Source organism: Streptopelia decaocto (assembly GCF_964273445.1).
Source record: "Streptopelia decaocto genome assembly, contig: HAP1_SCAFFOLD_2300, whole genome shotgun sequence".
Taxonomy (NCBI): domain Eukaryota; kingdom Metazoa; phylum Chordata; class Aves; order Columbiformes; family Columbidae; genus Streptopelia; species Streptopelia decaocto.
The window spans coordinates 1-12,808 of record NW_028117263.1 but is presented as its reverse complement, the minus strand read 5'-3'; the positions used below and the strand labels follow the sequence as shown (position 1 = coordinate 12,808).

The 12,808-nt window shown below is 65.1% G+C and overlaps 1 protein-coding gene across 1 annotated transcript; it reads left to right on the top strand.

The window, feature by feature from the left end:
• Positions 1-1,109: 1,109 nt before the first annotated feature.
• Positions 1,110-12,754, top strand: LOC309451820 (polyunsaturated fatty acid lipoxygenase ALOX15B-like; the record flags this gene model as incomplete). The annotated part of the gene is made up of 12 exons (XM_082076517.1): positions 1,110-1,586; positions 2,650-2,731; positions 3,270-3,386; positions 4,096-4,199; positions 5,027-5,199; positions 6,054-6,197; positions 6,880-7,083; positions 7,748-7,834; positions 10,116-10,285; positions 10,972-11,093; positions 11,784-11,884; positions 12,535-12,754. Coding segments are annotated over exons 4-12 (1,270 nt in total), but the record flags the coding sequence as incomplete, so codon positions are not given.
• Between the last annotated feature and the right edge of the window lie 54 nt (positions 12,755-12,808).

Below are 12,808 nucleotides of genomic sequence, written 5' to 3'. Positions count from 1 at the left end.
ACCTGGGTCCCTTATTTTGAGAGGGGCTGGGTCCCTTCTGGGGGGGTGGGGGCACCCGGACGCCTGGGTCCCCTGTTTGGGGGCTGAGGGGACAACTGGGGGGGACTTGGGGACGTGGGGCTGTGGCTGGTGACACTGCGGGTGTCCCCAGGGGCTGGTGACGGTGACATCATAACACGGTGACGTCATGACACGGTGACACAGTGGCGGTGACATCATAACGTGGTGATGGTGGCATCATAACATGGTGACGTCATGACGTGGTGATGGTGACGTCGTAGCACAGTAGCGGTGATGTCATAACAAGGTGATGGTGACGTCAGAGCACGGTGGCGGTGACATCGTGACGCGGTGATGGTGGCGTCATAACGTGGTGACGTCATAACACGGTGATGTCATAACATGGTGGCAGTGACGTCATGACAAGGCAATGGTGACATCAGAACACGGTGGCGGTGACATCAGAACAAGGTGATTGTGACGTCACAGCATTGCGACGGTGACGTCGTAACTCGGTGACATCGTAACACGGTGACGTCATAACATTGTGACCGTGACACGGTGGCCATGACATCAGAACTTGGTGACGTCACGACACGGTGGCGGTGACGTCACGACACGGTGACGGTGACGTCACAACTCGGTGACGGTGACATCATAACATGACGCGGTGACATCACGACACGGTGGCAGCGATGTCATAACTCGGTGACGGTGACATCATAACATGACGCGGTGACATCACGACACGGTGGCAGCGATGTCATAACTCGGTGACGGTGACATCATAACATGACGCGGTGACATCACGACACGGTAGCAGCGATGTCATAACTCGGTGACGGTGACATCAGAACGCGGTGACGGTGACACGGTGGTGGTGACGTCATGACGCGGTGACATCACGACACGGTGACGGTGGCAGTGATGTCATAACTCGGTGACGGTGACATCGGAACGCTGTGACGGTGACGTCATAACTCGGTGACGGTGAAACGACGACATCCCCCCCCTTGACGACATCACCCCCCACGATGACATCACCCCGGGGGGGGCGTGGCCGCCCCGTGACCCCGCCCCCCTCTGTCCCCCACCCCCGCAGTGCAGCGAGTTCCGGGTGCCCTGCCCCCGCCCCCTGGGGCGCCTCCTGCTGGTTCAGCTGCACAAATCGCCCTTCGGGGGCCTCCCCGAGAGCAGCTGGCTCCTGGAGACCCTGCGGGTGTGGCCGGAAGGGGCGGAGCCTCCGCCGGCCACGCCCCCGGCCACGCCCGGCCCCGCCGAGGACGACAGCGACAGTGACGATGACATCGATGATGATGATGATGACGCCGACGACAACGACGACGGGGTGTCCGAGTTCTCGGCCCCGCGCGACCCCGATGACACCGAGGAGGACGACGGGGGCGACGAGGAGGAGGAGGAGGAGGAGGAGGAGGAGGAGGAGGATGAAGGTGACATTGACCTTGGGGACATCGGGGACGGCGGGGACGGCGACGAAGGGGACGAGGAGCAGACGGGTCCCTTCCACTTCCCCTGGTACCGCTGGCTGGTGGGGTACGGGCAGTGGGACCTGCCCGAGGGGACAGGTGGGTGACACCCGCACGCCTGGGTCCCCCCCTCCCCGGACGCCTGGGTCCCCCCCTCCCCGGACGCCTGGGTCCTCTATGGGGGAGACTGGGGGAGAATCCCGGACTCCTGGGTCCCTCCTGAACTCCTGGGTCCTCTATGGGGAAGATTGGGGGAGAATCCCGGACTCCTGGGTCCCCTCCCGAACTCCTGGGTCCTCTATGGGGGAAGTTGGGGGAGAATCCCGGACTCCTGGGTCCCCTCCCCAAACTCCTGGGTCCTCTATGGGGAAGGTTGGGGGAGAATCCCGAACTCCTGGGTCCCCTCCCGAACTCCTGGTTCCCCCCCAAACTCCTGGGTCCTCTATGGGGGAAGTTGGGGGAGAATCCCGAACTCCTGGGTCCCTCCCGAACTCCTGGGTCCTCTATGGGGGAGATTGGGGGAGAATCCCGAACTCCTGGGTCCCCCTCCCGAACTCCTGGGTCCTCTAAGGGGGAGACTGGGGGAGAATCCCGGACTCCTGGGTCCCCTTCCGAACTCCTGGGTCCCCCCCAAACTCCTGGGTCCTCTATGGGGAAGATTGGGGGAGAATCCCGGACTCCTGGGTCCCCTCCCGAACTCCTGGGTCCTCTATGGGGGAAGTTGGGGGAGAATCCCGAACTCCTGGGTCCCCTCCCCGAACTCCTGGGTCCTCTATGGGGGAAGTTGGGGGAGAATCCCGAACTCCTGGGTCCCCTCCCCAAACTCCTGGGTCCTCTATGGGGGGAGTTGGGGGAAAACCCGGACGCCTGGGTCCCCTCCCGAACTCCTGGGTCCTCTATGGGGGAGACTGGGGGAGAATCCCGAACTCCTGGGTCCCCCTCCCGAACTCCTGGGTCCCCCTCCCGAACTCCTGGGTCCCCTCCCCGAACTCCTGGGTCCTCTATGGGGGAGACTGGGGGAGAATCCCGAGCTCCTGGGTCCCCCTCCCGAGCTCCTGGGTCCCCCTCCCGAGCTCCTGGGTCCCCCTCCCGAGCTCCTGGGTCCCCCTCCCGAGCTCCTGGGTCCCCCGGATGCCGGGGTCCCTGACGGTGTCACCCCCAGCGAAGACACTGGCCCAGGAGCGTCACCCGGTGCTGCGGCGGATCCGGCAACGTTACCTCGTGCAGCAGCGACGGCGGTTCCGGTGGGTCCCCCCCGCACTCCTGGGTCCCCCCCGCACTCCTGGGTCCCCCCAAACTCCCCAGAAAAATCCAATTGGGAGCCCCGAACCGCCCGTTTCCGCCCCCATTTGCCTCGGTGTAACATCACTTCCGGTCCCCCGGGCGCCTCGGTGCCATCTCTAAACCTCCCCCCTCTGCCCCCGCGACCCCGAACTTTGGTTCCGACCCGAACTTTTTTTGGTCCCCTCCCCGGACTCCTGGGTCCCTCCCCTCCCCGGACTCCTGGGTCCCTCCCCTCCCCGGACTCCTGGGTCCCTCCCCTCCCCGGACTCCTGGGTCCCTCCCCTCCCCGGACTCCTGGGTCCCTCCCCTCCCCGGACTCCTGGGTCCCCCCAACTGTCTGTCTTTCCTTCTCTAGCGTGATGTTATTGCCCCATGGGGGGTCATTATTACCCCAGGGGGGGTATTTAACCCATTATTACCCCCCAGGTTGCCCCTATTTGCCCCCTGGGGGTTCTTTCTTGCCCCCGGGGGGGTATTTAAGCCCTATTTCCCCCCCAGGTTGGCCCCGTACGCCCCCGGGCTGCCATGGTCCCTCCCCTTTGGGACCCCCCCGGACCCCGATCTCTGTTACTCGCTCCCCAAAGCCGCCGCCTTTTACCTGCGGGGGGGCAGCGGGTGAGTGACCTCTGACCCCGCCCTGACCTTGAACTTGGCCCTGAACCACCCCCCCCACTCCCCCCACCCAGGTCCTGCTGCTTGTGACCTGGAGTGACCCCACCTGACCCTGCCCTGAACTTGACCCTGAAGTTCCCCCCATCTCTGTGTCTCCCCACCATGGTCCCCAGTGTCCCCACATCCCTCATGTCCCCCTAATGTCCCCCTGTCCCCATATCCCTGTGTCCCCCCCAATGTCCCCCCATCCTTCCACTGTCCACATGACCCTCCAATGTCCCTCCAATGTCCCCACAATGTCCCCACTGTCCCCCCATATCCCCAATGGCCCCATGTCCCCATATCCCTAATGGCCCCATGTCTGTCTCCATATCCCCCCAATGTCCCTCTGTCCCCATATCCCCCTGTCCCAGTGTCCCCCCAGGGTCCTAGAGCCCTCCCAGTGTCCCCCAGTGACCCCCATTGTCCCCATGTCTCCCCATTGTCCCCCCCCTCCCCCCCAAAAAATCCAATTGGGAGCCCCAAACCGCCCGTTTCCGCCCCCATTTGCCTCGGTGTAACATCACTTCCGGTCCCCCTAGGCGCCTCGGTGCCACCTCTAAACCTCCCCCCTCTGCCCCCGCGACCCCGAACTTTGGTTCCGCCCCAAACTCCTGGGTCCCCTCCCCGAACTTTTTTGGTCCCTTTCCCGGACGCCTGGGTCCCTTCCCAGGCTGCTCGTGTCCAAGCTCCGGGGGCTACTGGACCGTCCCCACTCGTGGCCCAGCATGGAGGGGCTGACGCGGCTGTTCCAGTGTCTGCCCTGCCCCGTCATACGTATGGACTTGGGGACATGGGGGGATATTGGGGTCACTGGGGACATTGGGGGACTTGGGGATATGGGGGGATATCAGGAACTTGGGGGGCATGGGGGGAATTGGGGACATTGGGGGGGACATGGGGATAATGGGGGCGTTGGGGACATTGGGGGACATGGGGGAACTTGGGGAGACATGAGGACACTTGGGGACATGGCGGGGACCCAGGCATCCGGGAGGAACATGGGGGGCTATGGGGGGACCCAGGAGTTCGGGAGGAACATGGGGGGTTCTGGGGGGACCCAGGAGTTCGGGAGGAACATGGGGGGCTATGGAGGGACCCAGGAGTTCGGGAGGGGACCCAGGAGTTCGGGAGGAACATGGGGGGTTCTGGGGGGACCCAGGAGTTCGGGAGGAACATGGGGGGCTATGGAGGGACCCAGGAGTTCGGGAGGGGACCCAGGAGTTCGGGAGGATCGTGGGAGGCTATGGAGGGACCCAAGAGTTCGGGAGGGGACCCAGGAGTTCGGGAGGATCGTGGGGGGCTATGGGGGGACCCAGGAGTTTGGGAGGGGACCCAGGAGTTCGGGAGGAACGTGGGGGGTTATGGGGGGACCCAGGCGTCCGGGAGGGGACACGGGTAGACAAAAGGGACCCAGGCATCCGAGGGACCCAGGCATCCGGGTGGGAGACACATGGGGGGGACTTAGGTGTCTGGGTGGGATGTGGGGGGACCCAGGAGTTCGGGAGGAACGTGGGGGGTTCTGGGAGGGACCCAGGCGTCCGGGGTGGGGGGGACAAAAGGGACCCAGGCGTCCGAGGGACCCAGGCGTCCGGGCCCCGCAGAGTACGTGCTGCAGCACTGGCGGGACGACGCGTTTTTCGGGGCGCAGTACCTGAGCGGGGTGAACCCCGTCCTGCTGCGCCGCTGCCAGCGCCTGCCCCCCAACTTCCCCGTCACCCCACAAATGGTGGCGCCCAGCCTGGGGCCCCACACGTCCCTGCAGCGGGAGATGGAGGTGAGGGGGGACCCCCAAAAATTGGGGGGACCCAGGAGTTCGGGGAGGGACCCAGGAGTTCTGGAGGGACCCAGGAGTTCTGGGGGGACCCCAATGGTTGGGGGGGGTCTAAGGTTGGGGGGGACCCAGGTGTCCGGGAGGGACCCAGGAGTTCGGGGGGGACCCCAATGGTTGGGGGGTCTAAGGTTGGGAGGGGACCCAGGCGTCCGGGAGGGACCCAGGCGTCCGGGGGGGAACCGGGAGTCTAGGTGGGGACCCCAATGGTTGGGGGGGTCAAAGGTTGGGGGGGACCCAGGCGTCCAGGGGGGTACCCAGGAGTTTGGGGAGTGGTGGGGACCCCAATGGTTGGGGGGGACCCAGGAGTCCGGGAGGGACCCCAATGGTTGGGGGGTGTAAGGTTGGGGGGGACCCAGGCGTCCGGGGGGGTACCCAGGAGTTTGGGGAGTGGTGGGGACCCCAATGGTTGGGGTGGACCCAGGAGTCCGGGAGGGACCCCAATGGTTGGGGGGTCTAAGGTTGGGGGGGACCCAGGAGTCTGGGAGGGACCCAGGAGTTCGGGGGGGACCCCAATGGTTGGGGGGGACCCAGGAGTTTGGGGGGGACCCCAATGGTTGGGGGGTGTAAGGTTGGGGGGACCCAGGCGTCCGGGAGGGACCCAGGCGTCCGGGGGGGTACCCAGGAGTTTGGGGAGCAGTGGGGACCCCAATGGTTGGGATGGACCCAGGAGTCTGGGGGGGACCCAGGAGTTCAGGTGGGGACCCAGGAGTCCGGGGGGGACCCAGGAGTTCAGGGGGGGACCCAGGATTCTGGGAAGGGACCCAGGCGTCCGGGTGACCCCCCCACCCCCCCCCCAGGCAGGCAACATCTACCTGGCGGATTACGGGGTGCTGGACGGGATCCCCACGGCGCTGATCCACGGGCACCCCACGTACGTGGCCGCCCCCCTGTGCCTCCTGCACCAGCGCCCCGACGGGCAGCTGCTGCCCATCGCCATCCAGGTACCCCAAAACGGGGGACCCAGGCGTCCGGGGGGGACCCAGGCGTCCGGGAGGGACCCAGGAGTTTGGGGGGACCCAGGAGTTTGGGGGGACCCAGGAGTTCGGGGGCTCTGGGATGTGGGGGAGTGGTCTGGGGGTTCAGGGTGGCTGCTGCCCATTGCCATCCAGGTAACCCCAAAACGGGGGACCCAGGAGTTCGGGGGGACCCAGGCGTCCGGGAGGACCCAGGCGTTCGGGGGGGGACCCAGGCGTCCGGGGAGGGGTGGGGACCCCAATGTTGGGGGGGTCTAAGGTGTTGGGAGAGAGGTTATGGGGACCCCACTCTTTGGGGGGTCTCAGGTGTCTGAGGGGGGACCCAGGCGTCCGGGGATGGACCCAGGCGTCCGGGTGCAGAGTAACCCAGGCGTCCGGGGATGGACCCAGGCGTCCGGGGATGGACCCAGGCGTCCGGGCTCAACATGGTGACCCCCCCATGTCCCCCCCAGTTCTCCCAGCACCCCAGCCCTGACACCCCCATTTTCCCCCCTGGGACATGGGTGCACGAGGGACCCAGGCGTCCGGGTGCAGAGTAACCCAGGCATCTGGGGATGGACCCAGGCGTCCGGGTGCAAGGGACCCAGGCGTCCGGGGATGGACCCAGGCGTCCGGGCGCTATGTGCTGACCCCCCCGTGTCCCCCCCAGCTGTCCCAGCACCCCGGGCCCGACGCCCCCATCTTCCTGCCCGGGGACCCCCCCGGGACGTGGCTCCTGGCCAAGGTTTGGGTGCGCGGTGCTGAGTTCCAGGTGCACGAGGCGCTGAGCCACCTGCTGCGGGCGCACCTGCTGGGGGAGGCGTTCGCGCTCTGCACCCTGCGCCACCTGCCCCCCCAGCACCCGCTCTACAAGGTACCCCAAAACGGGGGGGGCAGGGACCCAGGCGTCCGGGTGGAGAGGGACCCAGGCGTCCGGGTGGAGAGGGACCCAGGCGTCCGGGAGTTGGGGACCCAGGCATCCAGGAGTTGGGGACCCAGGCATCAGGGTATAGGGGGACCCAGGCGTCCAGGAGTTGGGGACCCAAGTGTCTGGGTATAGAGGGACCCAGGCGTCCGGGAGTTGGGGACCCAGGCGTCCGGGAGTTGGGGACCCAGGCGTCCGGGAGTTGGGGACCCAGGCATCCGGGAGTTGGGGACCCAGGCGTCCGGGTATAGAGGGACCCAGATGTCAAGGAGTTGGGGACCCAGGCGTCCGGGTAGAGAGGGACCCAGGCGTCCGGGTAGAGAGGGACCCAGGCGTCCGGGTATAGAGGGACCCAGGCGTCCGGGTATAGAGGGACCCAGGCGTTCGGGTATAGAGGGACCCAGGCGTCCGCGTGTGGGTGTCCCCTGGTTTTGGGGTGTGGGTGGGACCCAGGCGTCCGGGTATAGAGGGACCCAGATGTTGATGAGTTGGGGACCCAAATGTTGGGGTATAGAGGGACCCAGGCGTCCGGGTGTGGGTGTCCCCTGGTTTTGGGGTGCGGGCGGGACCCAGGCGTCCGGGGCCGGGGACCCAGGCGTCCGGGCGCCCGCAGCTGCTGCTGCCGCACACGCGGTTCACGGTGCACGTGGGGACGCTGGCGCGCAAGTTCCTGCTCAACCCGGGGGGCGTCTTCGACCAGGTACCATTTTGGGGCATTTTGGGGCATTTTGGGGGATTTCTGATGGATTTGGGGGCAGATGCGCGTGGATTTTGGGTGGATTTGGGGTCTGTTTTGGGTCCATTCCGTGTCCATTTCTCCCCATTCCGGTTGGACTTGGCTCCATTCCGGTTGGATTTGGCTCAATTCCAGGTGGATTTCTCCCCATTCCGGTTGGATTTGGCTCCATTCCGGGTCCATTTCTCCCCATTCCGGTCGGACTTGGGTCCATTCCGGGTGGATTTCTCCCCATTCTGGTTGGATTTGGGTCCATGTTGGGCTGATTTGGGTCCATTCTGGTTGGATTTGGGTCCATTCCGGGTCCATTTCTCCCCATTCCGGTCGGACTTGGCTCCATTCCGGGTGGATTTCTCCCCATTCCAGTTGGATTTGGGTCCATTCCAGTTGGATTTGGGTCCATTCCAGTTGGATTTCTCCCCATTCCGGTTGGACTTGGGTCCATTCCAGTTGGATTTCTCCCCATTCTGGGTCCATTTCTCCCCATTCCGGGTCCATTTCTCCCCATTCCGGGTCCATTTCTCCCCATTCCGGTTGGACTTGGGTCCATTCCAGTTGGATTTCTCCCCATTCTGGGTCCATTTCTCCCCATTCCGGTTGGACTTGGCTCCATTCCAGTTGGACTTGGGTCCATTCCGGGTCCTTTTCTCCCCATTCCGGGTCCTTTTCTCCCCATTCCGGTTGGACTTGGCTCCATTCCGGTCAGACTTGGCTCCATTCCGGACGGATTTCTCCCCATTCCAGTTGGATTTGGGTCCACGTTGGGCTGATTTGGGTCCATTTTGGGCCGATTTGGGTCCATTCCGGTTGGATTTGGGTCCATCTTGGGCCAATTTGGGTCCATTCCGGTCGGACTTGGGCCCACGTTGTGCCGATTTGGGTCCATTCCAGTTGGATTTGGGTCCACATTGGGTGGATTTGGGTCCACATTTGGGTCCATTCCGGTTGCATTTGGGTCAACGTTGGGCCAATTTGGGTCCACGTTGGGCCGATTTGGGTCCGTTTTGGGAGGATTTGGGTCCATTCCAGTTGGATTTGGGTCCGTTTTGGGCCGATTTGGGTCCATTTTGGGCCGATTTGGGTCCATTCCAGTTGGATTTGGGTCCGTTTTGGGCCGATTTGGGTCCGTTTTGGGCCGATTTGGGTCCATTCCAGTTGGATTTGGGTCCATTCCAGTTGGATTTGGGTCCGTTTTGGGCCGATTTGGGTCCATTCCGGTTGGATTTGGGTCCATTCCAGTTGGATTTGGGTCCGTTTTGGGCCGATTTGGGTCCGTTTTGGGCCGATTTGGGTCCATTCCGGTTGGATTTGGGTCCATTCCAGTTGGATTTGGGTCCGTTTTGGGCCGATTTGGGTCCGTTTTGGGCCGATTTGGGTCCATTCCGGTTGGATTTGGGTCCATTCCGGTTGGATTTGGGTCCATTCCGGTTGGATTTGGGTCCATTTTGGGCCGATTTGGGTCCATTTTGGGCCGATTTGGGTCCATTCCAGTTGGATTTGGGTCCATTTTGGGCCGTTTTGGGTCCATTTTGGGCCGATTTGGGTCCATTCCAGTTGGATTTGGGTCCATTTTGGGCCGTTTTGGGTCCATTTTGGGCCGATTTGGGTCCATTCCAGTTGGATTTGGGTCCGTTTGGGGCCGATTTGGGTCCATTCCGGTTGGATTTGGGTCCATTCCGGTTGGATTTGGGTCCATTCCAGTTGGATTTGGGTCCGTTTTGGGCGGATTTGGGTCCGTTTTGGGCCGATTTGGGTCCATTCCGGTTGGATTTGGGTCCATTCCGGTTGGATTTGGGTCCGTTTTGGGCCGATTCCGGTCCGTTTTGGGCGGATTTGGGTCCATTCCGGTTGGATTTGGGTCCATTCCGGTTGGATTTGGGTCCGTTTTGGGCGGATTTGGGTCCATTCCGGTTGGATTTGGGTCCATTCCAGTTGGATTTGGGTCCGTTTTGGGCCGATTCCGGTCCATTCCGGTTGGATTTGGGTCCATTCCGGTTGGATTTGGGTCCATTCCGGTTGGATTTGGGTCCGTTTTGGGCCGATTTGTGTCCATTCCAGTTGGATTTGGGTCCATTCCAGTTGGATTTGGGTCCGTTTTGGGCGGATTTGGGTCCATTCCGGTTGGATTTGGGTCCATTCCGGTTGGATTTGGGTCCATTCCAGTTGGATTCGGGTCCGTTTTGGGCCGATTTTGGGCCGTTTTGGGCCGATCCGGGTCGGTTTGTGCTGACCCCGCGTCCCGCAGGCCGTGTCCCTGGGCCGCCGGGGGCTGCTGGCGCTGCTGGCGCGGGGGCTGCGGTCGCTGCGGTACTCGGCGCTGGTGCTGCCGCGCGACCTCCGGCGCCGCCGCGTCAAAGACACCCCCGGGTACCACTTCGGGCACGACGCCGCGCAGATCTGGGCCGCCATCCGCAGGTGGGACCCAGGCGTCCGGGAGGGACCCAGGCGTCCGGGGGGACCTGGGAGTTCGGGGGGGGGGACCTGGGAGTTCGGGGGGGGGGACCCAGGAGTTCGGGGGGGGGGACCCAGGAGTTCGGGGGGGGGACCCAGGAGTTCTGGGGAGGGACCCAGGAGTTCGGGGGGGGGACCCAGGCGTTCAGGAGGGGTCATACAGGGTGAGGGGGGACCCAGGAGTTCTGGGGAGGGACCCAGGAGTTCTAGGGGGGACCTGGGAGTTTGGGGGAGGGACCCAGGAGTTCGGGGGGGGGACCCAGGAGTTCTGGGGGGGGGGACCCGGGAGTTCGGGGGGGGGACCCAGGAGTTCGGGGGGGGGGGACCCGGGAGTTCGGGGGGGGGGACCCAGGAGTTCGGGGGGGGGGACCCAGGCGTTCTGGGGGGAGGGACCCAGGAGTTCTGGGGGGAGGGACCCAGGAGTTCGGGAGGGGACCCAGGAGTTCGGGAGGGGTCACAAAGGGTGAAGGGGACCCCAGGAGTTTGAGGGGGGACCCAGGTGTTTGGGAAGGGTCAGAAAGGGTGAAGGGGGACCCAGGCGTCCGGGAGGGGACCCAGGCGTCCGGGAGAGGACCCAGGCGTCCGGGAGGGGACCCAGGAGTTCGGGAGGGGACCCAGGCGTCCGGGTGGCACCCCCCCCGTCCCCGCAGGTTCGTGCGGGGGGTCGTGTGTCACTATTACTCGTGCGACGAGGCCGTGCGGGGGGACCCCGAACTGCAGGCCTGGGTGGCCGAGATCTTCCGGCGCGGCTTCCTGGGGCGCCAGCGCTCAGGTGACCCCCCCGATGGGACCCCCCCCATTGGGACCCCCCCCCGGGACACCCCATTGGGACCTTAATTGGACCCCCCCATTGGCATCCCCCCAGGAACCCCCCATGGGACCCCCCGATGAGACCCCCCCCCCCCCCCGCATTGAGACCCCCGCCATGGGATTCCCCGCCATGGGATTCCCCGCCATGGGATTCCCCGCCATGGGATTCCCCCCGCCATGGGATTCCCCCCATGGGATTTCCCCCCCATGGACCCCAATTGGGACCTCCCCCATTGGGACCCCCTCCATGGGATGCCCCGTGCCCCCCCCCCATGGGATTCCCCCCCATTGAGACCCCCCATGGGAAGCCCCATGGGACACCCCATGACCCCCCCATGGGATTCCCCTCCATTGGGGCCCCCCCTCCATTGGGACCCCCCCATTGGGACCCCCAGGAACCCCCCATGGGACACCCTGTGACCCCCCCCTCATTGGGACCCCCCCTCATTGGGACCCCCAGGTACCCCCCATGAGAACCCCATGATCCCCTTGTGACCCCCTTGTGACCCCCATGTGAACCCCCATGAGACCCCCATGGGACCCCCATGGGACTCCCCATGACCCCTGTGGGACCCCTATGGGACCCCCTATGGGACCCCATGGACCCCCCCCCCCCCGGGATCCCCCCATGTGACCCCCCGTGACCCCCCAGGTGTCCCCTCGGCGCTCACGTCCGTCCCCCAACTCGTCACCTTCGTCACCACCATCATCTACACCTGCTCAGCGCATCACGCGGCCACCAACAGCGGCCAGGTCAGCCCGGACGCCTGGGTCCCCCCCCCCGAACTCCTGGGTCCCCTCCCGGACGCCTGGGTCCCCTCCCCGAACTCCTGGGTCCCCCTCCCCGAACTCCTGGGTCCCCCTCCCCGAACTCCTGGGTCCCCCTTCACTCTTTGTGACTCCCCCGAACTCCTGGGTCCCCTTCCCGAACTCCTGGGTCCCCCTCCCGAACTCCTGGGTCCCCCTTCACTCTTTCTGACTGCCCTGGACTCTTGGGTCCCCCCCCGGATGCCTGGGTCCCTCCCCTGAACTCCTGGGTCCCCCCTAAAACTCCTTGGTCCATTCCCGAACTCCTGGGTCCCCCCCCGCCCCGAACTCCTGGGTCCTTCCCCGAACTCCTGGGTCCTTCCCCGAACTCTTGGGTCCCCCCCCTTCCCGAACTCCTGGGTCCCTTCCCGAACTCCTGGGTCCCTTCCCGAACTCCTGGGTCCCTTCCCGCACTCCTGGGTCCCTTCCCGCACTCCTGGGTCCCTCCCCGAACTCCTGGGTCCCTCCTGAACTCCTGGGTCCCCCTTCACTCTTTGTGGCCCCCCCGAACTCCTGGGTTCCCCCCCCGAACTCCTGGGTCCCCGCGGTGTCTGGGGGGGTCCCCGTTGTGACCGGTGTCCCCGTTGTGTCCCCAGTTTGAACTGGGCTTCCCCCCCAACATGCCCCCGGTGCTGCGCGCCCCTCCCCCGCGCAGCAAGGCCCCGGTGGGGGAGGGGGAGCTGCTGGAGACCCTCCCCCCCATGGACGCGGCCGCGCGGGTGCTGGCCGTGCTGTGGGTGCTGAGGAACGAGCCCCTGGACATGGTGAGACCCCTCCCCCACCCGCCCCTCCCCCATCCCACCCAACCCCCCCCCAGCCCTGACCCCCCCAACCCTGACCCCCCCAACCCTGACCCCCCCAACCCTGACC